Source organism: Choloepus didactylus, chromosome 6 (genome assembly GCF_015220235.1).
Source record: "Choloepus didactylus isolate mChoDid1 chromosome 6, mChoDid1.pri, whole genome shotgun sequence".
In the NCBI taxonomy this organism is placed as follows: domain Eukaryota; kingdom Metazoa; phylum Chordata; class Mammalia; order Pilosa; family Megalonychidae; genus Choloepus; species Choloepus didactylus.
The window spans coordinates 20,816,168-20,843,274 of record NC_051312.1 but is presented as its reverse complement, the minus strand read 5'-3'; the positions used below and the strand labels follow the sequence as shown (position 1 = coordinate 20,843,274).

Here is a 27,107-nt window from a genome sequence, read left to right as displayed (position 1 = left end):
TCCTTGTCCTGTTTTTTTATCATATTTTTTATTTTAGAATGTAACATATACATGGAAGTGATAACTTTCCAAATGCAATTTAACAAGTAGTTAGAGAGCAAATTTCAAAGAATGCTATGGGTTGCAGTTCTATAGTTTCAGTTATTTCCTTATTATGAAATATAACATACATGCAAAAAGGTAATATCTTTCAAAGTATGATTTAACAAGTAGTTATATAGGAAATTTCCAAAATGTTATGAGTTACAATACCACAATTTCAGTTATTTCCTTACTGTGAAATATAACATATATACAAAAAGGTGATAACTTTCAGATTACAATACAAGAAGCTATAGAACAAATTTCAAAGAATGTTATGGGTTACAGTTCCACCATTTCAGTTCTTTCCTTCTAGCTCTTCTAATACCCTAGCAACTAAGAAAAAAAAATTAGAGATTCAGTATTCATAATTCTGTGTTAAATTCCATCCCTATCCTCTTTAAAGAGGGTTTTCCTTGCTGCCCTTTCTAAATATCCCCTATTACACTCTGCCTTGGTTTCTTGTTGTTTTTGTCATAGAATCCCAATGAGATGTTGCTTTTACCAGAGGGAATAGTGAATGCAAACCAGAAAGTAGTATTAGAAAGTGCTTTGATTACATACTACGAGAATAATACCCTTTACAAGAGAATCTTTAAAAAGTCAAGACCAAGCTTGCAGACAGTTGCAAAAACTGAGCATCCTGGTAGGCAAAACTCAGGTACTGTTAAGTTTACTGGCTGTGACTCCATTTTATGTGGGATTTAACAAAGAACCTCTCTTATTTCCTAGTCGCAAAAGCTTGAGAAAATGTTATATCATTATGGGATCCTAGAATTCATCTATCTCAGTTTAAAGTTCTAAGTTTCATTTCTTCTGAGTGATAAATGAGAATATAGAAATGAGAAAATTGGTACCTACAGATGTGACCTGTCAATGACACAGTGTAATAAAGCGTGACTCTCACCTTAAACATAGGGCTCCTGACGCCCAGCCCAATATGCTTGCCTCCCGAAGCTACCATATTGAGTTTACCTACCTATAAGAAGCTTCTTCCTTTAAATGCCCTTCTGAATGCATCTTTTACCTCCTTGTTCCTCAGGCTGTAGATAAGTGGATTCAACATGGGGATCACTGCTGTATAGAACATGGACACCACTATATTGATGTCCAGAGATAAACTAGAGCTTGGACATACATAGATAAAGAAGAGAGTCCCATAATGGATGGAGACAGCTGCCAGATATGAAGAGCACATAGAGAAGGCTTTGCATCTCCCAACAGCAGAGTGGATCCTCAGGATGGCTATGATGAAATAAATGTAGGAGACCAAGATGATCATACCACTGAGCACTCCTAGGACTCCAGCCAAGATGAAAAGTAAAAATTTATTGACCCAGGTAGCTGCGCATGCCAGGGAGAGAACAGGAAGGAGGTCGCAGAAGAAGTGATTGATGATATTTGAGCCACAGTAAGGTAGGCGGAAGGTGAAAGTCGTATGGGTCATGGTGCTTATAAGACCCATGGTGTGTGGTCCCACCACCAGCTGCATGCAGACTCCCTGGGACATAATGAGTGTGTACAGCAGGGGCTTACAGATGGCCATATATTGATCGTACACCATGGCAGCCAGGAGGAAACACTCAGTCACTACAAACTGACCAAAAAACCATATCTGGGCAACACAACCAAAGAAAGAGATTACTTTTTCCTCCACAAAGATGTCAGTCAACATTTTAGGACCAATGAGAGAGGAGGAGCATACATCCACAAAGGACAAGTGGCTGAGAAAAAAGTACATGGGGGTGTATAGTTGGGAATCCATCAAAATAAGAACAATCATCCCCAAGTTTCCCAGAAGAGTGACAAGATAAACAAGAAGAAAAATCAGGAAGAGAACAAACTGTTGCCAGAAATTATTTGTTAAGCCCATGAACAAAAATTCAATCACCAAAGTTTGGTTTCCATAATCCATTCCTCTGATTTGATCTGTTGTGAGGAAGAGAAAGATACTTTTGTTTGCAATAAATTCATATTGAAAGACTTCTTAATTTCACATTTGAATTTAGTTTTTATTTTTAAGTTACGTAGGATAGGCTGACAGCTGGGAGACTTCAGTTCTAGTCCTTGTTGTCCTGCTATCCGGTGGCATGGAGCAAGCCACCAAATCTCAATTCCCTTCTTCAGTTCCCTTCTCCATCAGCAGAGAATTTTATACAAAATCATAGATATTTAGAGCTAGAAGTGAACTTTGGAGATTACCTAAGGTGAGTCCTCTAACCTTTCCAAGTTATCTTTGTAAATATGCCTTCCTTGAAGCAAGGATATCTTAAACATTTTCCCAGAAAAGGGAGTAAATGAATTCAGTGCATTTAGGCTATCTATTCTCACTCCAGAGTAAGAGTAAATAGGAATATACCTTCCTCTCTATTCCCTTAGATGCTACATCTAGTTAATTGAATGTCTAAAAGACAACATCTGATCTGAAAGAAAGGATAGGCTGAGTCAAGAGAATATGGCTTTGGAGCAGGGATCAATGTCCTCACCAGTGTCTCCTCAGTGATACCAGCATTCCTTCATATCATTTATATATATATCTATAATCCAGTCATTTTCTATTGAATTGTGAAGTCCATCAGAGAAGAGACCAGATCCTAAATATTGAGTAGATGCCTTCACCCAGGTGCTTGAAAGAGAAAAGCAGGCATTTTGGAGAAAGAAACAAATGTTTTAATAATCAAAAGGAGATTCCTGTGCATTTACCCCAGAGAAATAAAAATTTAAGTCTTCACAAAAGCCCATACAAGATTGTTCATTGCAGCTTTATTTGTAATGGCCCCGAATCAGAAACAACTGAATTGTTTTACAATTGGTAAATGGTTAAACAAACCATAGAACATCCATACTGTGGAATACTACTCAGCAATAAAGAGGAACAAACTATTAATACATGTACCAACTTGGGTAGATCTCAAGGATATTAGGCTGAGTGAAAAAAAGCCAATCTCAAAAGGGCATATGTTCTACTATTCTATTTATATAACATTCTAGAAATGGCAAAAGTATAGATCTGGAGAACATGTCAGTGGTTGCCAGGGATTAGGAATGGTGGCAGGGAAGGTGGTGAGTGTGACTGTAAAGGAGGGAAAGCACAGGGAGATATTTTGGTGACAGAGTGGTCTTGTATCCTGATTGTGGGGGTGGTTACATGAATCTATACAAGCGATAAAATGGCAGGGAGCTGTACACACACATTGTACCAATAACAATTTCCTGGTTTTGATGTTGTACTATTGTTACATAAGATGTAAACATTGGGGAAAATTGGGTGAAGGGTACACGGACCTCTCCACAGTATCTTTAAAATCTTCTATGAATTTATAATTATTTCAAAACATGAAGTTGAGGAAAAAAGAATGAAAGAGAAGGGAGGGAAAGCGAAATTAAGGACAGAGAAAACAAGGATAATTTTAAAAGGGGGGTTATGAATTTTGGACCTTGAAATAATTATAACAATTCCAACAGCACCTTCACACACAGGGTGTGATTGAAGTGTTCAGAGAAGTTTACTCTCTCCCCTGGCAAAATAAATTGAAAAGGGTTGTGGTTAAGCACAGAAATTAATTAAATGAAAAGCTGCTGACACCTTGTGGTTGCACAGACAATGGGACTTAGAAAACTAAAGGGCTTGCAGTGGTTTAATTTAAAAATAGGAAAACTATATCTTAGTATTAAAATGTGTCAAGAATATAATATCTTGTAAACACAGAAATGCATTTCAAGTCATTTACTTTTTTCTTGTTACTCTGTAAACAAAGGCAATGAAGTACATACACCAGAAATAGTGGCTGTGCTTTTAAAACTCTGTATTCTACTTGAAATTCTGGGCATAAACAGTAGTAGCTGACTGTGGAAAAGGCTATTAAGCTGTATTTTTCTCAGCCTCACCCAGTCCAGAGATTCTAATAGAGAAAAACCATGCTATTAAGTCTGCATGAGAACCCAGGTTAGCTGATTCCAAGGTCTGTTTCCTACTTATAATATCCAGTGTAGGTAAAGTGAAAAAAGCTTCAGACCCAGAGAAGCAATGACTCCTTAATTCTAGCATCCCAGGAGCCAATAAATCTTCAAGGTCATTTCAGTATCTCTATGCCAAATACAAACTGTACATTCAGTTAGGTAATTGAAACCAAAAGGACATAGACTAGACATTATTATTTGTACCAAATTATTCTCCAAGTGAGTTTAGAGATTATGTTTTCCCAGGCTTCTAAACTCATTTTTTGCAATTTCAGAACTCATTTAACTCACCTGTCTGAAGAAACAAGTCACAGGACTACTTCTTTGCCTATGTCAAGGTGAATTACAAAATTAACAGCTCCTGATATAAAAATAAATTACCCTTAAAAAAAAGTAGACTGGCCATTCTTCTCAGCTCCTACAGATGTCTAGGAAGATAACAATAAAGTGATGCCATCTTGCAAAATGGACTTTCCAACAGTAGTTTGAGAAAGAGTTCACTGACTCCCAATTCTGAGTAGTATGCAGAAGAGGTTTCTCTAAAGAGCTGTTCAGTAAATTGGAGCCAAATCTCTCAAGGAAATGGAAAGCCCAGGAGATTAAGCCTATAGGGAAGATGTTAAGTTATTTTTGAGAAATAATTTTGGAGACTTTGAACCCAGTGTAAATGCACAAAATAAAGCTCTTTCTCTCTTTGGTTACCCACTGCCCTTAGAAATTCTGAGCCTACTGCAACTGCCTGATGAACATCTGCTCTTGGTGCTATACAGATTTGAGCATTCTAAATAACCACTCCCCCAAAGAGATTACATTCAGAAGTGGATTCTGAGAGGACAAGATCATAGGGGTTGACTTGACTGGTGCAGGAGTCACAAGGAGGGTGGGGTCATTGGAACAAGAAAGACTTGAAAATAGCTTGATTGAAGTGATGTATCACAAAGGGAGCCTAAGATATAGGATAAATAAAAATTAAATGGAATGGGGGTGTTATATACAGCCATGGACAGCTATATATTTGGACAGCATCTTTGAGAGACAAAGAGTTGTCACATGGAGTGTGTGAAAATTGCAAAGTATAAAGTTGGAAAAATATATCTGGGCCCAAACTTCATAAATAACTAATATTATGCAATGGATTTTGAACTTCTTTCTGTAAGCAATGAGGAGACTCAGACTTCAGGAAAGAGATGACGTTTATTCACATAAAAGTTGCTGCAGGAAGTTAATCCTTGTCATCGGTGGTGCTTACTCTGTGCTGGTTCCATTCTAAGTGCTTCAGAGAGTATTAACTCCAATCCTCACAGCAAGCCCAATGCAATGGATTAATAGAAAAGTCTGTAATCTCCTACTTCACCTCCCTCATCCATCCACTTTAGCCTACAGGCCACCATTCTGTTCATAGAACAAGCAAAGCATGATCCTATCTCGGAATTTACATTCTCTCTCTTTCTTCTGCTAACAATGTGTTTCTCTCCAGACATCTGCACAGCTTACTTCTTTTCTTTGTTTGGGATTCTGCTAATTAACCCCTCACCTGGTGGGTTTCTCTAATCATCCTTTGTAAAAGAGTACATCTGACTTCACTCCAACATTCATTCACATTCTCTTTGTTCGGTTTTTGATTTTTTCTTCGAGGCAATTACCATTACCTACATTAAATTTTATTGCATTCTCCCTCCCAATAAGAACAAGCATGGACTTCATCTGCTTTTGCTATACTATATTTCCATCTTCTAGAATAGTACCTTACAGAATCAGCTTTAATAAATATTTTTAAATAAATAAGTAAATGAATGAATGAATGAATAACTCTAAGAGGACAAGAGGCAAGATAAAAGTTAGGAGATTATTAAACTTCTTTTAGGAGTTGGGATATGAGAACTTCTGTGGGAATGGAAAAGAATTGAGGTTATGTCTCTGGAACATAGTCCTAGGAAATTGATCCTGAACGGACAAGATTTTGTTCCTGCAATGAGAAGGGGAAGAGTTGAGCTCATGTTGAATTCTAAGTGTCAGATTTCAGTGGCTGGGACAGTGCTCACTCTATATAACTGTCTAGATCTTGACTGTCTACCTGGCCTTTGATTTCTATGCTGGCCATAGCTTCTGTATTCATTTCTTCCCAGATCATGACTGACCCAGGGGATTTAAGCTTGGTCCTCCCACATAAATAACTGGACTTCAGAGATTCAGATCCATTTCTACTATGTTGTTAGGAAGGCATAACTTCTCTTTGGCTACTTCTGTGCTTCAATCTAATTCTTCATTCCCAGCCTGGCCCTTGGATCAGCTGTTGTTCCAGGCAGTGTAGACACAGAGATGGGCCACCCAGATCCCCCTTCAAGGAAGAACCTGCTGCCCAGCTATTGGCAGTATGGTCAGCAGACAGCCTCTAGCTGTTGGCTCCTTCAGGATCTACCTTAGCTGCAGAGAGCTGCCTTGTTCTAGCACAGGCCCCTTCTCTGAACAGCCCCTATCAACTGACTGAGCAAGGCAGGGATAGAATATAGTCATTTAGGCTTAACCAGGTAACTCTGACAAGCAACACTTGCTCCAGAGTTCTGTTTCATTTACCTGGGCTTTGTCAGAACTATTTTACAATTTAATTTCTTCTTCTCTGTCCCATCCTACTTCCTCCCCCTTCCTATCACAGGCATTCATCCCTTAAAAACATCTTGCAGCCAAATTCTGTATTGGTGTCTAATTCTGGATACCCAGACTGCAACAATTGATAACAAAAGTGTTCTGAGAAAACAGACGAAAAGATAAAGTTGGAGCTGGATCAGTCACCAGCAAGGTGATAATGAGGACCTCATTACTTTTATAGGTAGGGTTCATAGAATTCTGAGCAGAAGAAGGTGATGCAACTCTTAAATCTTTCATTAGGATGAATTAGGAGGGCATAGTGGTGGAAGGGAAAGCACTGATAATGTAAATGCAGTGTACCAGATATTTGAGACACATGGATTAAATAGGAGCTGTAAGATAAAGGGGTTGGATGGCTCAACAAAAGGACAGTAACAAGCAATTGAAAGCCAAGTATAAAAGTCAGTGGGACTTTTGTATTACATACAATAAAGCTCTCATCTCCTTCAGGGCAGGAAAGCCAAGAACCAAGCTAAGGATTTAATAATCACAGTGTCTGGATTTTAAGACTGTAAGAATAAGGCAGATATGTTATGCCAAGGTCAGGACCTGGGACCCTAACACTTGGGATGGGGAAATATGGGTGGATGCCTCTGAAGATTTTGACTCCCCAGAGGTCTCTAAACCTTTGGAGCCTGCAAACATGTCTACCGCTCCTTACCAAGAGCTAATATTCCTCCATGCTCTAAGAGAATGTAGAGGTCTTCTCCCAGGGCAATTTAATTTACCAAGCTGGCCCCTGCAGAAATCATGTGGATTCTGGAAAATGCTATGGAATAATGCCAAGCTCAAACAAGTCATGACCCCAAACTCAGCTAGGGCAAATGTGATATCTTTGCTGGAACACGTTATTATAGCCACAGGTACAAGTTACAGAGCTACTGGTTGATTAATGTGTTTCTTTCTATCAGAAAAGAGCTTCAAAAACAGTTCCCACTCACATGGAATGGACCAAATATATATTAACAGCTTTACCCTGGGGCTATGTTAATTCCTCTGATCTTTTCATAATATTGTTCTAAGAGACCTTTACATTCTGGACACCCTATGAAACACTGATCCAGTACACTGATAAAATTAGGTTGATAAGTCCAGTTGAGCAAAAGGTTGGTAGCATGATGGAGACTTGATAAGACTGCATACTCCAGAAGGTAAGTGATAAACTTTGAAGATTTAGGGTTCTGCCACATCTGAAAAATGTTTAGGGATCCAGTAGTCAAGGGTATGCTGTAACTAAAAGACAAATTTTGTATCTTGCAGCTACTGCCATAGAGAATGAAGCATAACAACTGATGGGCCTTTTTAGGTTCTGGAACCAGTGTACTCCACACTGAGGAATATGGCTCTGGCCATCTGACAGGTGATCAAAAAGTGAAACCAGAGCAGTACAGGCCATGGTGCAAGCAGCCCTGCCATTTGACTCAAATGATCTGGAAGATCCTGTAGTGTTGGAGATAGCAATGGTGGAAAAATATCCTGCGTAAAGTTTGTGGCACACCCCAGGGGCGATAAGCCCAATGGGGTTCTGGAGTGATTGGAGCAATGCCATGCCATCTGCAGCAGAGAATTATACACCATTTAATAAAAATAAATATATAAATAAATAAATAAATAAATAAATAAAACCCTGTTTTACTACTGAGAGCCCTAGCAGAAACAGAACACTTCATCATGGGACACCCACATCATGGTGGCTGGAACTGTCCTACCATGAGCTAAATCTGTCAGGGCCACCAGATCATAAGATCAGGCAGATCTAATAACAATCCACTGTATGATGGAAATGTTTGTACCTAGGGTAAAAATGAGCAGAACAGAGGGTGCAAGCAAACCCAAGAGCAAGAAGCCCCAGACCCCATAGCAACCAACACTATTGCATAACTATCCCTCCCAAGTTCACAGGTAGGCTATATTATTAACATTATGTAAATTAGTATGCAAGCACAGATGACCAGCTTATATAAGTAAATATCATGGTCAGCAGGATACGAGTGAAGCCTCAGTATATCAACAAGGAGAAGCCTGCGAGTGCATAAAGTCCATTTCCCAAAAAGTCAAATAGCATATGTTTAACCCCTGATTCTGCCAAATCAGATAACAAATAAAACTAAGATGGTATAACTCAAATACTTCAATCTCTGTGTAACCTTGAGACTTTTGTGAAATATATGTTCTAGAAAGGACAAAACTGGAATTGTCACATACAAACACACACGCACACACACACACAGTTTCTTCCACCTGTATTTTCCATCCTCCATTTCTTTTATGTATCAAGCCATATAGTTTTAAAAAAATATAAAAATCAACAGCAAAAATTCAACAGATACATAATTCAACAAATCAATTAGAAACATTTTCGTTGTATAATTTAACAAACTTTAATAGATTGGTTTAATAGAATATTTTATATTATTAATAAAAGTAGATATTAAGAAAAGATACAATTGATATGACAAAATCATAAAATGTTATAATCAAACATTAGTCATTTAAAAAGCAATAGTAGACATAGCAAGCAATATACAAGTAATAAGCCTTTATAAAGAAAAATAAAAATTTTACTGAAGGACATAATAAATGGAGATAAATAGCAGTTTTCTTGGATGTAAAGTTTTACACTAAAGGTCAGCTTTTACCTTGCTGCCTCTCTTGAAAAGCCATTCCTTTATTTATGTAATGGGAACAAATACTTCAACTCAAATTTTTATTTTTTCCATTTTCTCCTAGTATTTGCTTGAAATTTGACAACATTCTCTATTTTTCTGCCACCACAATTAATAGCAAATAATCTATTGCCATAATTCTAATTATTAAATTATTACATTTTGATATCTGATAGGGTAACTTCCCCTTCAAAGTTATCTTTCCAATTATTATTTACTGTATGAATTTCCTATATGGGAAAATGTAAGATATTCTTCCTTGTACCAAATTGATGTACGAAATTATCAATATACTGAATTCCCAAAATATTCATTTTTCTGATTCTAGATTCTGTTTCTATTGATCTGTTTTTTTTTTTTATCTACTAGCATGATGACAAAGTGGTATGATAAGGACTTTATTTTTTAAAGCAGAGAGTATTGTTCCTGCCTTAGTGCATTTATATATCTCTTGTTTCTGCTATATAAGATCAATGGAACTTAATATGGATGAATTATGAGAGTTACAATTCAAGAAGTCAAGAATTGATAGCACAATATCTGGGCTGAGAAGTGTAGGAATATCAGAGATCTCCAGGGTACAAAGGACCATTTAAATGCTATAGATAAGAGATATTAATGAACAGCCAGATTATCTTGGAAGGTTGAATCAAGAAAAATTTTCCCTTCTGGCTCCCTTCATGTTTTTTTTTTTTTTTTTTTTTTTTTTTGCTGTCATTCTATTTAATAGTAATGATAGAATAGTCACTTTCAAACATAAGGAAACATTCTAGAAGTAATGTGAAAGGAATATCTTATATACTTTGTAGGTAAAATTGTATCAGTCAGTAAAAGTGTATGTATTTATTACCACAAGTGTGAAATGCTTCAATAATGAATGGTGACTGTGAATGCTGATAATTTTCTATACAAAAACAAGAAGTATTCAGGAAAAAAATGAGGTCCCCAAACACATTTTGTTCTCACCAGTCAAACCTCCAAGCAACATTTTGTAAACATGTTTTAATACTGTACCTTACAGTTTTGAATCTACAGAGGCTAAACATTTAAACAAAAATATTTGTCTAAATGATTGCTATAGAATGCCAGCCATGTCTAGTAATTGGAGATGAAGGATTTTTGAGAGCTGCCCAAGCTAAAAACCTTAGGTATAAAATTCTTTCTAGGAAAAACATGTTACTGAAAATAAATTTCCTTGTATTATATATAATCTGCAGTGTTTAAAACTTTAGTGAGTTGATTAAATGTACAAGCTGAAAGTGATGTCTAATAATGAAATGTACAGTATTACTGCAGATGCAATCCAGCAGCTGACAAGGCTGAAAAATTGTTTCTGTATTATAATGTCAAATATTTAATTTGACTATTATCATTGTTAATAAAATTATAGTAACTAAATTAATTTTGATTAAATTTTAGGTTTTTTTTATCTTCATTTTATTGAGATATATTCACATACCACACAGTCATACAAAACAAATTGTACTTTCGATTGTTCACAGTACCATTACATAGTTGTACATTCATCACCTAAATCAATCCCTGACACCCTTCATTAGCACACACACAAAAATAATAATAATAATAATTAGAGTGAAAAAGAGCAATTGAAGTAAAAAGAACACTGGGTACCTTTGTCTGTTTGTTTCCTTCCCCTATTTTTCTTTTATTATTTTTTTTTTAATCATTTTATTGAGATATATTCACATACCAAGCAGTCATACAAAACAAATCGTACTTTCGATTGTTTACAGTACCATTACATAGTTGTACATTCATCACCTAAATCAATCCCTGACACCTTCATTAGCACACACACAAAAATAACAAGAATAATAATTAGAGTGAAAAAGAGCAATTGAAGTAAAAAAGAACACTGGGTACCTTTGTCTGTTTGTTTCCTTCCCCTATTTTTCTACTCATCCATCCAAAAACTAGACAAAGTGGAGTATGGTCCTTATGGCTTTCCCAATCCCATTGTCACCCCTCATAAGCTACATTTTTATACAACTGTCTTCGAGATTCATGGGTTCTGGGTTGTAGTTTGATAGTTTCAGGTATCCACCACCAGCTACCCCAATTCTTTAGAACCTAAAAAGGGTTGTCTAAAGTGTGTGTAAGAGTGCCCACCAGAGTGACCTCTCGGCTCCTTTTGGAATCTCTCTGCCACTGAAGCTTATTTCATTTCTTTTCACATCCCCCTTTTGGTCAAGAAGATGTTCTCCGTCCCACGATGCCAGGTCTACATTCCTCCCCGGGAGTCATATTCCACATTGCCAGGGAGAGTCACTCCCCTGGGTGTCTGATCCCACATCGGGGGGAGGGCAGTGATTTCACCTTTCAAGTTGGCTTAGCCAGAGAGAGAGGGCCACATCTGAGCAACAAAGAGGCATTCGGGAGGAGGCTCTTAGGCACAATTATAGGGAGGCCTAGCCTCTCCTTTGCAGCAACTGTCTTCCCAAGGGTAAAAACCTATGGTAGAAGGGCTCAACCCATCAAACCACCAGTCCCCTATGTCTGTGGTCATGTTAGCAACCATCGAGGTGGGGTAGACGAATACCCCTGCATTCTCCACAGGCTCCTCAAGGGGGCACTACATCTTTTTTTCCTTGTTTTTCTTTTTTTTTTTTAACTTTCCCTTCTTTTTTAAATCAACTGTATGAAAAAAAAGTTAAAAAGAAAACAAACATACAATAAAAGAACATTTCAAAGAGACCATAACAAGGCAGTAAGAAAAAGACAACTAACCTAAGATAACTGCTTAACTTCCAACATGTTCCTACTTTACCCCAAGAAAGTTACCTAATATAGCAACATTTCTGTGAACTTGTTCCTACTATATCCATCAGAAATTAACAGACCATAGTCATTCCTGGGCATCCCCAGAACGTTAAATAGCTTATCTGTTCTTCTTGGATTATTGTTCCCCCCTTCCTTAATTGCTCTCTATTGCTAGTTCCCCTACATTCTACATTATAAACCATTTGTTTTACATTTTTCAAAGTTCACATTAGTGGTAGCATATAATATTTCTCTTTTTGTGCCTGGCTTATTTCGCTCAGCATTATGTCTTCAAGGTTCATCCATGTTGTCACATGTTTCACGAGATCGTTCCTTCTTACTGCCGTGTAGTATTCCATCGTGTGTATATACCACATTTTATTTATCCACTCATCTGTTGAAGGACATTTGGGTTGTTTCCATCTCTTGGCAATTGTTAATAATGCTGCTATGAACATTGGCGTGCAGATATCTGTTCGTGTCACTGCTTTCCGATCTTCCAGGTATATATCGAGAAGTGCAATCGCTGGATCGAATGGTAACTCTATATCTAGTTTTCTAAGGAACTGCCAGACTGACTTCCAGAGTGGCTGAACCATTATACAGTCCCACCAACAATGAACAAGAGTTCTAATTTCTCCACATCCCCTCCAGCATTTGTAGTTTCCTGTTTGTTTCATGGCAGCCATTCTAACCGGTGTTAGATGGTATCTCATTGTGGTCTTAATTTGCATCTCTCTAATAGCTAGTGAAGCTGAACATTTTTCCATGTGTTTCTTGCCCATTTGTATTTCCTCTTCAGAGAACTGTCTTTTCATATCTTTTGCCCATTTTATAATTGGGCTGTATGTACTATTGTCATTGAGTTGTAGGATTTCTTTGTATATGCAAGATATCAGTCTTTTGTCAGATACATGGTTTCCAAAAATTTTTTCCCATTGAGCTGGCTGCCTCTTTACCTTTTTGAGAAATTCCTTTGAGGTGCAGAAACTTCTAAGCTTGAGGAGTTCCCATTTATCTATTTTCTCTTTTGTTGCTTGTGCTTTGGGTGTAAAGTCTAGGAAGTGGCCGCCTAATACAAGGTCTTGAAGATGTTTTCCTACATTATCTTCTAGGAGTTTTATGGTACTTTCTTTTATATTGAGATCTTTTGTCCATTTTGAGTTAATTTTTGTGTAGGGGGTGAGGTAAGGGTCCTCTTTCATTCTTTTGGATATGGATATCCAACTCTCCCAGCCCCATTTGTTGAAAAGACCATTATGACTCAGTTCAGTGACTTTGGGGGCCTTATCAAAGATCAGTCAGCCATAGATCTGAGGGTCTATCTCTGAATTCTCAATTCGATTCCATTGATCTATATGTCTATCTTTGTGCCAGTACCATGCTGTTTTGGCAACTGTGGCTTTATAATAAGCTTCAGAGTCAGGGAGTGTAAGTTCTCCCACTTCGTTTTTCTTTTTTAGAGTGTCTTTAACAATTCGAGGCATCTTCCCTTCCCAAATAAATTTGAAAACTAGCTTTTCCAAGTCTGCAAAGTAGGTTGTTGGAATTTTGATTGGGATTGCATTGAATCTGTAGATGAGTTTGGGTAGAATTGACATCTTAATGACATTTAGCCTTCCTATCCATGAACATGGAATATTTTTCCATCTTTTAAGGTCCCCTTCTATTTCTTTTAGTAGAGTTATGTAGTTTTCTTTGTATAGGTCATTTACATCTTTGGTTAAGTTTATTCCTAGGTACTTGATTTTTTAGTTGCTATTGAAAAAGGTATCTTTTTCTTGAGTGTCTCTTCAGTTTGTTCATTTCTAGCATATAGAAATATTACTGACTTATGTGCATTAATCTTGTATCCCGCTACTTTGCTAAATTTGTTTATTAGCTCTAGTAGCTGTATCGTCAATTTCTCAGGGTTTTCTAGATATAAGATCTTATCATCTGCAAACAATGACAGTTTTAATTCTTCTTTTCCAATTTGGATGCCTTTTATTTCTTTGTCTTGCCAGATTGCCCTGGCTAGCACTTCCAGCACAATGTTGAATAACAGTGGTGACAGCGGGCATCCTTGTCTTGTTCCTGATCTTAGAGGGAAGGCTTTCAGTCTCTCACCATTGAGTACTATGCTGGCTGTGGGTTTTTCATATATGCTTTTTATCATGTTGAGGAAGTTTCCCTCAATTCCTACCTTTTGAAGTGCTTTTATCAAAAACGGATGTTGGATTTTGTCAAATGCTTTTCAGCATCTATTGAGAGGATCAATTGATTTTTCCCTTTTGACTTGTTAATGTGTTGTAATACATTGATTGATTTTCTTATGTTGAACCATCCTTGCATGCCTGGAATGAACCCCACTTGGTCATGGTGTATGATTTTTTTAATGTGTCTTTGGATTCAATTTGCAAGTATTTTGTGGAGGATTTTTGCATCTATATTCATTAGGGAGATTGGCCGATAATTTTCCTTTCTTGTAGCACCTTTGCCTGGTTTTGGTATTAGATTGATGTTAGCTTCATAAAATGAGTTAGGTAGTGTTCCATTTTCTTCAATGTTTTGAAAGAGTTTGAGTAAGATTGGTGTCAGTTCTTTCTGGAAAGTTTGGTAGAATTCCCCTGTGAAGCCATCTGGCCCTGGCATTTATTTGTGGGATGATTTTGATGACTGATTGGATCTCTTTGCTTGTGATGGGTTGGTTGAGGTCTTCTATTTCTTCTCTGGTCAGTCTAGGTTGTTCATATGTTTCCAGGAAATTGTCCATTTCTTCTACATTGTCCAGTTTGTTGCCATACAGTTGTTCATAATATCCTCTTATAATTTTTTTAATTTCTTCAGGATCTGCAGTTATGTCACCTTTTTCATTCATTATTTTGTTTATATGGGTCTTCTCTCTTTTTGATTTTGTCAGTCTAGCTAGGGGCTTGTCAATCTTGTTGATCTTCTCAAAGAACCAACTTTTGATGATATTTATCCTCTCTATTGTTTTTTTGTTCTCTATGTCATTTATTTCTGCTTTAATCCTTGTTATTTCTTTTCTTCTACTTGGTTTAGGATTGGTTTGCTGTTCATTTTCTAGCTTCTTCAGTTGATCCATTAGTTCTTTGATTTTGGCTCTTTCTTCTGTTTTAATATATGTGTTTAGTGCTATAAATTTACCACTTAGCACTGCTTTTGCTGCATCCCATAGGTTTTGGTATGTTGTGTTCTCATTTTCATTCGTCTCTATATTTTTAGCAATTTCTCTTGCTATTTCTTCTTTAACCCACTGATTGTTTAGGAGTGTGTTGTTTAACCTCCAGGTATTTGTGAATTTTCTAAGTCTCTGATGGTTATTGTCTTCTAATTGTATTCCATTGTGGTCAGAGAATGTGCTTTGAATAATTTCAATCTTTTTAAATTTATTGAGGTTTGTTTTATGTCCCAGCATATGATCTATTCTGGAGAAAGTTCCATGAGCACTAGAAAGTATGTGTATCCTGGTGATTTGGGATGTAATGTCCTGTATATGTCTGTTAAAATCTAATTCATTTATTCAGATTGTTTAGGTTTTCAATTTCCTTATTGGTCTTCTGTCTGGTTGATTTATCTATAGGAGAGAGTGATGTTGTTGAAGTTTCCCAACAATTATTGTGGAAACATCAATTGCTTCCTTTAGTTTTGCCAGTGTTTCTCTCATGTATTTTGTGGCACCTTGATTGCGTGCATAGACATTTACGTTGTTATTTCTTCTTGTTGAATTGCCCCCTTTTATAGTATGTTGTGGCCTTCTTTGTCTCTCAAAACATCCCTGCATTAAAGTCTATTTTATCTGAGATTAATATTGCTACACCTTGCTTTCTTTTGGCTGTAGCTTGCATGAAATATTTTTTTTCCATCCTTTCACTTTCAGTTTGTTGTGTCCCTCTGTCCTAAGATGAGTCCTCTTTTATGCAACATATTGATGGTTCATTTTTTTTTTGCTCCATTCTGTGAATCTATATCTTTTAATTGGGGAGTTTAATCCATTTGCATTCAACGTTATAAACGTGAAGGCATTTCTTGAATCAGCCATCTTATCCTTTGGTTTATGTTTGTCATATTTTTCCCATCTCTCTATTAATATCCTTTATTGTACCCATACCGAATTTCTTTAGTACTGAACCTTTCTCCAAGTCTCTCTGTCCTTTCTTTGTTTCTCTGTCTGTAGGGCTCCCTTTAGTATCTCCAGTAGGGCAGGTCTCTTGTTAGCAAATTCTCTCAGCATTTGTTTGTCTGTGAAAAATTTAAGCTCTCCCTCAAATTTGAAGGAGATTCTTTGCTGGATTAAGTATCTTGGCTGGAAATTTTTCTCACTCAGAATTTTAAATATATAGTGCCCCTGCCTTCTCGCCTCCATGGTGGCTGCTGAGTAGTCACTACTAGTCTTATGCTGTTCCTTTGTATGTGGTGAATTGCTTTTCTTTTTGCTGCTTCAGAACTGCTCCTTCTCTTCTGTGTTTGACAGTGTGATCAGAATATGTCTCGGAGTGGGTTTATTTGGATTTATTCTATTTGGAGTTCGCTGAGCATTTATGATTTGTGTATTTATGTTGTTTAGAAGATTTGGGAAGTTTTCCCCAACAATTTCTTTGAATACTCTTCCTAGACCTTTACCCTTTTCTTCCCCTTCTGGAACACCAATGAGTCTTATATTAGGACGTTTCATATTATCTATCATATCCCTAAGGTCCATTTCGATTTTTTCAATTTTTTTCCCCATTCTTTCTCTTATGCTTTCATTTTCCATTCTGTCATCTTCCAGGTCACTGATTCGTTGTTCAACTTCCTCTAATCTTGTACTATGAGTGTCCAGAATCTTTTTAATTTGGTCAACAGTTTCTTTAATTTCCATAAGATCATCCATTTTTTTATTTAGTCTTGCAGTGTCTTCTTTATGCCCTTGTAGGGTCTTCTTGATATCCTTTGTATCCCGTAGTATGGTCTCACTGTTCATCTTTAGTTCTTTGAGTAGCTGCTCTAGGTGCTGTGTCTCTTCTGGTCTTTTGATTTGGGTGCTTGGGCTTGGGTTATCCATATCATCTTCTTTTTTCATATGCTTTATAATTTTCTGTTGTTTTTGGCCTCTTGGCATTTGCTGAACTTAATAGGGTTCTTTTAGGATTTGTAGACCAATTGAAGTCCTTATCTCTAATTTATCAGATCTACAGCTTCGTGGAGTACACTTTCTCTAACTAACCAGCAGGTGGCATCCACGAGCCACCTGTTCTCCACAAGCCAGTTCTCCCCTGCTTAGCCTTTTTGGTGAGTGGGGGAGTGAGTCTTGTGGGGTCCAATTGGTGTACCAAGGTTGCGTGTGTAGTTGGTGTTGCCTGCCCTGTATATGGGGTGTGTTTCTGGGCAGTCAGGGAGGGGGAGTGGCTCTAACAATCAAATCTCCCTGGTGATCCTAGAGTTTTAAAGCAGCAGCAATAGTCTAATCCTTCAGTTCAGTCCTGCCACAGTTTGTCTCTGCCACTGACCCACAAGTCCTTGGTATTGGCATATGGCTCCTGAGACTTGCAAGTGGGTCCCTCTTCCAGGCTGTGCACCCCGGGTCCTCTGTTGAGGGATGACTGTGCTATCTCACAGGTGAGTGCTGTCCCCCCAGGGCAGTTCTGGGCTGCTGGGCTGTGTAGGGAGGCTCCCAGTCTGCCAAAATGATGACTGAATGGGGCTTTGTTAATTCACACTGCTCCACCTTCCCAACTCTGGGACAATCAGCTGAGGTTGCAGGGAAGGCTAATGTCCACGCCCAGTTTGTGGTGTTTGCCTGTTATTTGAAGCGCTTCCATCACACTGGGTTGTCTGGGGCAGCTCTGGGCTATGGGGCTGGTGATGGGCAGGAGTGTTTCCTGTCCCACCAGGATGATGGCTGTGAGCGGACACCCCCCTTTTCTTGGGAAGTTGTGGTGTTTAGTGAATTTTCTCAGCCACTGGATTATTGCCTTTGTCTCAGAGCTCTCTCAGTTCTGCTCTTGTCTTGACCTGCCCAAATTGCAAGTCTTTGAAGCTTTCTGTATTGGGCTTCTTAGAGTAATTGTTTTAGAAAAAGAAAAAAAGGATTAAAAAAAGGCCCTCCTCAGAGATCTAATGGGCTCTTGAAATGCTAAGAGATAAAGCAATTAGGGCCATTAAGGAAAGGTCCACAGGGCAGAGAGATCAGCTTTTCTTCGGGATTTGCATATGAGCCTCAGGGCCTGAGCTCTGCCCTTCCCCTTTCTATGTTCACCAGAACTCCAAAAATTCTCCTCTTTTATTTTGGAGTTTTTGTGTTGTTTTTTTTCTATGCCTGTCTCCTCTCTGCTGGGCTGGCTGTTCTCAGATTCTCTGGTGTCTGGTCTTAGTCTACCTATGGTTGGAGTTTGGATCAGTAGAATGAGTTTCTGATAAGGGCTGCCACTGCAGTTTTCTCTTCTCCTTCCCGGAGCTGACAGCCCCTCCTCCCATGGGACTGAGCCTGGCAGGGAGGGGTGCGGGTCCCCTGGCCACAAAAACTTACAGATTTCGCTGATCTCAGCAGTTCCACATTTTCATGAGTGTTGTATGAAGTATGCCCAAAGTCAGATTGCTCTGCGGTGTCCAGTCCACGCAGTTCCTGGCTTTCTACCTACTTTTCTGGAGGAGTAACTAAAACATACAGCTCACCAGTCTGCCATCTTGCCCTGCCTCTCCCTTTATGTTTTAACTTTATATGTCACACTGTCATTCATTCAGTCAGTCCTGATTACCTACTATGATTCGGGCAGGATTCTAGGTCAGTGAGATATACCCGCAAACAAAAGAGTCAAAACAAACAAACAAACACAAAACCTCTGGTATGATTAAATTTTCAGCATCATTACTGTGAAAGTATTTTGGGCTGGGCTCCATGTGTACCCAGAGGATCAGCCAGGGTGTCAGGACCTAGAAAAGTCTCTTCAGGTCATACCATTAGCCTTCTAAGAATTAGAATATCTAAGCTATTCATTAGCCATCAGATGAACCTGTTTGAGGTCACTTAATGGATTGGATGAACAAATTTTGCAGAATGGGAACTTTTATTGTGGCACACAGAACATACCCTACTCCCTTTCCCTGGATAACCATTATTTGTCTCAGTAAATCAAAAAGGCTATGTTCTGTTTTGCTAATGCTGCCTTTTTGCAAAATACCAGAAATGGATTGGCTTTTATAAAGGGGGTTTATTTGGTTACACAGTTACAGTCTTAAGGCCATAAAGTGTCCAAGGTAATGCATCAATAATCAGGTACCTTCACTGGAGGATGGCCAATGGTGTCTGGAAAACCTTTGGTAGCTGGGAAGGCACATGGCTGGTGTCTGCTCTGGAGTTCTGGTTTCAAGAAGGCTTTCTCCCAGGATGTTCCTCTCTAGGCTTCAGCTTCTCTCCAAAATGTCACTCTTAGTCATTCTTGGGGCTTTGTCCTCTCTTAGCTTCTCTGGAGCAAAAGTCTGCTTTCAAAGGCTGTCTCCAAAATGTCTCTGTAAACTGAAGTTCCTCTCTCAACTCCTGTGCATTCTTCAAAGTGTCCCTCTTGGCTGTAGCAAGCTTGCTCCTTCTGTCTGAGCTTATATAGTGCTCTAGTAAACTAATCAAGGCCCATGCTGTATGGGCAGGGCTACAGCTCTATGGAAATTATCCGATGAAAGATCTCACCCAGAGTTGAGTGATCACATCTCCACAGAAATATCCAATCAAAAGTCTCCAACCCAATCAACACCAATACTTTTCCTGCCCACACAAGACTGCATCAAAGATAATGGCTTTTGGGGGACATAATATATCCAAACCAGCACAGTTTATAAGTAGATTTAACATTCCACATTGATTATTATTCCAGACACCACAGGAAAACAGCGAGTTTTAAGTATGGCACTGATGGAAGGAAAACAAAAGACTGAGTTAAAAACTGGATAAAAGCCTCAATCATTTCTTCCTAGCCTTTGCAGCCTACAAATAAACATCCACTAATGGAAATAGCCACACCATGCCGGTGACTTCCCTGGGAAGGATGGTAGCTTCAGAGGAGAAGGAACATGTCATGAAAAGGAGGGTATTTAATTCAAATGATGGACTATTTAGCTAGAAATCATGGACATACCAAGTGGACATAAACTGATTTTAAAATTAAAAATAATTCTTTCCTAAGTAGGAGATGCTAGATAGTGTAATGTTGGGATGAACATAAAGCTGATGACTTCTTCTAGTTTGAGAGGGACTCGATTTAAGGGTGATACCCTACCAACCCCTTTTAAAATCAAGGGCAGTCCATGTAACATCTCACAGTGACTCTGTTCACATGAAGAAAAGGAGTGGAGAGGAGAGGGGAGAACAGGAGAGGGTGGGGGGAGGAAGGGGAGAAGAGGACCAGAGGGGAGGACAAGGGAGGGGAGGGGAGGATGGTGAAGGAGAGGACAGGGAGGACAGGGGAGGACAGGGGAGGACAGGGGAAGACAGGGGAGGCAAGGGAAGGTGGAGCAAAATGAAGTGAAAGGGAAAGGGAAAGGGAAAGGAAAGAAAGGGAAAGGAAAAAGTTGTTTCTAAATAAATATGGCCATGACTGGTATTTTGAAAAGTGAAAGAAGGAGCAAACATGTTTGGTTTCAAAATCTCATGTTTAACAATAGCTAGAGTTATAGAAAAAAAAATTGTAAAAAACACACCTGCAGTATAAACTTTAAGCAATTGCAGACAGAATGAGAATGAGTGAGTCTCAGAAGTGATGCTTCCAGTGAAGATGTGGATGTGGATCTTAAATCATGTGGTGCTAAAAAACATGATGAAGACATAAGAATGATCAAATAAATTGATCCATACAGGACAAGGAAAAAAATATTTCTCTAACCACATGTTTTCTGTTTAGGAAATCCCTTCTTTAAGAGAGAGAGAGGCTTAAAGTAATTATATGTGTGTTTGTGTGTGTGTGTGGTAGTTGTTTTATCATTCACTCATTTAATTTTCTTTTTCCTGAGAACTTTGTATGAGCCAGACATTCTGCTATTTGCAATGTGTTAATTTGTGTTCAAAACATGCATGATTGTTGCTCCCTTGGATTCCACCATCCAAGGCTTCAGTTTATTGTTTATAATGGTAAACATTTCATTCCAAGTTTGAGCTCAATCTTTTCACCAACACTTTTGTTATCATTGTAAAGTATTGAGTTGAAAAGCTCTCCAGGAAATGTTCTAAATTGATAGGTTATGAAGAGAGAACTCTAGAAGGGACCCTGGGAGATTAGTTGCTATGAAGCTTTTGTTTTGGTCAATATAAGAAAAGACGCATTCTCAGAAGTCTGGACTTAATGAAGGCAATGATATCCTGAAATGTTTAAGGATTATCTACTTTAATCCTCTTGTCAATCAGCAGAGTCAGTATTTAGAATAGCATTCCCTGATGCCAAGTACAGTTGTCTTTTCTTTAAATACTTCAACCTCTCCATCGGCAGAGTAGCAAAAGCTGCCCTCTAAGTTACCTACCTAGCAGAAAATTCTTCTTAACAAATGTCCTCCTAAATGCATCTTTTACATCTGTGTTCCTCAGGCTGTAGATGACAGGGTTCAACATGGGAATCAGTGTGGTATAGAATGCAGAAAGCACTTTATTAATGTCCTGATAGGAACTTGAATTGGGCTGTATATAGATAAAGAAAAGGGGACCATACAAGATGGTGACCACAGACAAGTGTGAAGAGCAGGTGAAGAAAGCTTTTTTTGCCTCCCCTGGGCAGACTGAATCTTCAAGACGGTTCTAAGGATATAAATATAGGAAATCAGGATGATCAGGGCACTGAGTATTCCTATTAATCCAGCCATGATGAAAAGAACCAATTTATTGATCTGAGTGTCTGCACATGCCAGGGAGAGAACAGGGAAAATGTCACAGAAGAAGTGATTGACTACATTTGGACCACAGAAGGGTAAGCAGAAAGTGAAGGTCTTGTGAGTAATGGCACTTAGAAGGCCCATGGTGTAAGGCCCTACCACCAGTTGCAAACAGACCTGTGGGGACATAATGACTGTGTACAACAAAGGGTTGCAGATGACCATATACCAATCATATGCCATGGCAGCCAAGAGGAAACAGTCACTACAAACTAACCAAAAATCCACATCTGTACAGCACAACCCACAAAAGAGATGACTTTTCTCTCCAAAAATGTATCACACAAATCGTTGGAGCAACAGAGGAAGAGGAGCAGATATCCACAAAGGATAAGTGGCTGAGAAAAAGTACATAGGGGTCTGGAGTTGAGAATCCATCCAAATGAGAGTGATCACCCCCAAGTTTCCCCCCAGTGTGACAAGGTAAACAAAGAGAAATATCAAGAAGAGAACAATCATCTTTGGAAGACGGTCTGTTAAGCCCATGAAAAGAAATTCAGTCACATCTGTTTGATTCTTATCTTCCATTGTTGGGTGATAATCTGCAATGAGAGCTAGAAAACATCTTTTTAAAAAATTCAGTAACTAACGAAGACATATGGTCTTTTTAATCCATTAACTGCAATTAAAGTATTTTTTCAGATACTTTAACTGTTTACTTTTCAAATTCAATTATTTTCAGGCTTTTCAACTTTGATGTTTTAGATATTTCAAACATGAAGATGAATATAACAAATGCCCTTGTATTTGCTACTCAGCTTTTAGAAATGGTAATATACTAGAAATAACTTTTTTTTTGAAAAAAAATCATGAGATCTAGAGCAAATAGTCATGAGTTAGTCAAAATCCTGGGTTCTAGATATGGCTGTTTTGCTAGTTATTTGTGTGACCTTGGGCAATTTGCATTTAATGACTTTGGGTTTTATTTCCCTTATATGTAAGTAGAGAGGTTTATCTGGATGTTCTAATATTGCCTTCTGGTTCTTTAATTTCATGATTTAAACAACTTTTAGCTTACATTTATTTTTAGTCAAATGGAAGAATGATTGACTCTAAATCCACATCCCAGGAAAACTGCAAAAATACATTTAAAAAATACATAATATTCAAATCTATATGCATTCAGCTTGATCTGGTAACTCAGAAGACTAAGATGGGAAAACCCTTGTACTTCCACACATATTATTAGATAATTCCTGGTTCCACCATTTTAATACAAACCTTTAACTTGCCATTGTTCACTGGATGCAGCATACAGAGAGAGAAATTAACCTTAACAGAGAAGGGAAAGTGCTTAAAAATCTGGAATTCAAATATCCATTCATTTATTTATTTATTCAACAAACATTTTTGATAACTCACCATGTCCTAGGTACAGGCCTAGATGCTATGGCTATATCCATGAAGAAGACAAAGTCCTTGTAAAGCAAATGTGCCTTACATTCTGGTCAGAAACTGACTATAAACGAACACATAAATGCATAACTGATACACATGTAAACATATTTCAACTCAGGGTGAAAGTAAGAAGTGCTCTAAAGAAAATAACAATTATCAGCCCAGATGTTGCCATATGTGAGAGAAAGCCAAGTAGATGGGAAAGATAAATGATTTGGAACCAAGCAAACCTGGAATTAAACTCAGGATCTGCCTCTTTTTAAATACATGGCCTTAGGTTTTGGTGTATGCTAAAAATGAAATAAGAATTCTTAGCTCATAGAACAATTTTAAAAAATGAATTAAATTAAATATGCAAAATTTATAAGTTAATTAAAGTAAATGAAATACTAACAGGTAATTTCCTGTTCCTTTCCTTCTGCTAAGATTTTCCTGAACTCCAGCATTTGTTGTTCTCTCATTATGATTCCACAGCACTATAGCATCCCTTTGATGCAGCATTTGTTAAATTTGCTACATTATTTCCCAGTGTGAAGTGAACAACTTTAACAAAGCAAACCTGCTTTACTGACATTTGTACCCTTGCAGTTTATCACAGTGTCTGGAGGGTAGAAGATATTAGATAACTTAGATAAATAAAGGAAAGGGAAAATTTATCATTACAACTTCAATCATACATGTACAGTTTTCTTAACCATGCATCATCCCTGGATAGTATCACTGAACAACTATGAAAACAATGTGTATACTAGTCTGTTTCACAGCAAAGAAACATAGAAAGAGCAAGCATACTAAGAAAGACACAATTAAAAAGGAAATCGGCGATGTAATCTCAGGTGATATTGCCTCATTTAGAAACAAGCTTGAGGCTGGAGATAACATCAGGGAACATACAATCCTGTCTTCAAATACCTAAAATGCTATTTCAGATACAGGGTTATTATGAAAAATAAGGCCTTTATTTTTTTTTTTTGAGCAGCCCCTGAAGGCAGCTGCAGCCTTTGGGTATTTAAGATGTAAAACAGTAAATTTAGGCTCAAGAGGGTAAATGTCAGCAATTAGAAAATTCCAACAATGAATAGCTGGTTGGGGAGGTACAAAGATCTTCATCACTTTAGAGACACTCAGACGATGAGTAGTCAGTGATCTATCAGAACTATTGCAGAACGAATGAAATTACATGGTTATGGGGTTGAAGATCATGTCCATAGAACAGTTGAATGCCTGAGTTTGTCATCATATTAATGTATTGTTCTAATTCAGCGTAATGAAATTATTTTCATTATTTTCTCATATTTCATATTAACCCAATTCAAGACATCATAATAAAAAAGATGATTAATATTTCTAAATTCCTGATCAATATTATGTTGTTCACTCACTAGAATAGTAAAAGACAAACAGACCATTTCAAATAACCAACTGAAAGTCAAGGTGTGGGGCACGCTGGGACAGCCACCTGGAAAACCAACAACCTCCCTACTCAATGGATGTTCCATGAACCAGCCACAGTGGCATCACCTGAGAGCTTGTTAATGCAGAATCTGAAGCCATACTTCAGACTAACTCAAAATCTGTATTTTAACAAGATGCTTAGTTTATACAAACACTCATTAAATTTTGAGAGGCACTGATACTGAGTCATTTACTGATCCTCCAGTTAATCATCTATATAAACAAATTCATTGTCCTATGATACTAAAGAATGTTTAATATAAAATAAAGTGCCATATTAGTGTAATACTGGTTGGCAAAAATAAATGAATCTTTTATCCCGCCAATAAATTATTCATGGAAGTCTCTAGGAATTACGTCTACTTCAGTCATATGGGTAAATATTCTTAATATCTCTTATGTAAATCTAGGCTTCCAACAGACTGAACCATTTCAGACAATGTTTTGTTTGTTCATGAATGGGCTCATGTAAGTTCAGGAAAAACAGTGAAATGGAATTCAAAATATTTAGTTCTGAAAAATGTATGTCACAAAACCTCTAGAAGTGGGATGCTGGTCATGTCGCATCACCAAATTCTTATTAAAATAAAGATATTAAGCATTTTGGCAATGCAAAAAATGACAAAAGAAACCTACTATTCAGGTCTGAGAACCATGCAAAACTTGTATTCACTGTGAAACATGCATATAGATATTTTAGCCAAACTGATCTATTTGGAGAACATAATTTTTTTTTAATTTATTTTGGCCATATATTCATAATAGTCTCATTTTATGAAATGTGGTTTACCCAAAATTCAGAATACTTACTTTTGAGAAAATCCTTTATGCACTTCTTTTAATTTTGTCCAAAAGAATTCCAAAATTTTGAAATATCTGGGTCAGGCATGAAGAATTGTCTCCACTATGATGTTCTCAAACTATCATTAATAGTTATTAATATGCTTATGGAGACAGGAGTTTTCTCTGCCCCTATTAACCTGGGGTCTCCCAACACCCATAAACAATTCCTTGTCTTAGTTAACTCCCATATGGTGCTATACAAAGTGCATATTTTTCTTGAAAGTTTTGAGTAAATTGGCATCTGATCCCTGTAGAAACCTGAACCTCAAGAGCTTACATCCATAGGGAGGAAATTAAAATAAATGTCATGGTATTAGAGCCAATTTTACTTCACAATGTTTGTTTTGTTTGTTTTCAAAAAGAAAATCATCTGAATTAAATATACTTTCTCCTGTCTTGGGAACATTTTTGAAAAATGGAGCAGAGTTTTACTGAATAATAAATACTGCACACAGGACAGAAAATCAAAATTTCAAGACTGTCTCTGTTTTACTGGTTGTTTCAAGAGATTGGATATACCCATGAGGAAAGCAAATATGTAGCAAAAACCTGAATACACAGAGACTTGAAAATATATTTCAGATTTATTTACAATGACTGGTAAATGTCCTCCTTTGGGGAAAGGACTACAAGATCTATAGTTACAGAGATCAAAGACAACACACACATTTCTGGATATCAGTGAAATACACCATTAACTTCTAAAAAATTGATTTTATGCCATGTCCAAGAACAGGGCTTTATTAACTGAACTCTGTATCAGTTCTAATATACACATTTTTAGAAATAAAAGCAGCTAGAAAATTCTACAATAACCAGAATCATAAATGTCATATAATAAGTTTTATGGGATTATAAGAGGAAAAGTTCATTGTTGGATGGAGTGATTGGTTTTAGGTTATATATTTTGGTTTAAGAATTTTTGTTCTCTATTGTTCAGTCTTATTTCTACCAAAAGATATTATCTTTAAGAAAAGAGAAAAAATACCTATGAGTTAGGTGTGTAAAGTTTCAAAAATATCTTCTGTAGCTGGATAAACACTTTCAGGAGACAAATGGGTATTTAAAAAAGGATAACACTTAAGTACTTGAAGACAAATAAATGGACATTGAAGACACAACCAATGAGGTCATAAAAGGCAGGGAAAGAAAATGTAAGCTCTATTTATTTGAAAGACAGATTTCCGCATATTTCTCTCACCAAGTGACCAACATCTGCACCAATATACAGAGTTATTAATTTTAGTTATACTAAAGACATTCTACATGTTTCTTTCTTAAAGCCAGCCCATCTAATTCTGCATCTGATTTGATACCCTCAATGCTTACTCAAGAACTTCACAGCTTCATTTGCCTATACTCTTGTATCTTCAATTTTCCCTCTCT

General features: G+C 37.4%; 1 protein-coding gene and 1 pseudogene across 1 annotated transcript; both read right to left on the bottom strand.

The window, feature by feature from the left end:
- The window catches only part of LOC119537863, a 117,580-nt pseudogene that overhangs the window by 74,079 nt on the left and 16,394 nt on the right, over positions 1–27,107 (bottom strand).
- LOC119537864 (olfactory receptor 1002-like) lies at positions 1,061–1,996 on the bottom strand. Its single transcript, XM_037840457.1, has one exon. The coding sequence runs from the start codon at positions 1,994–1,996 to the stop codon at positions 1,061–1,063; it is 936 nt and encodes a 311-aa protein (XP_037696385.1).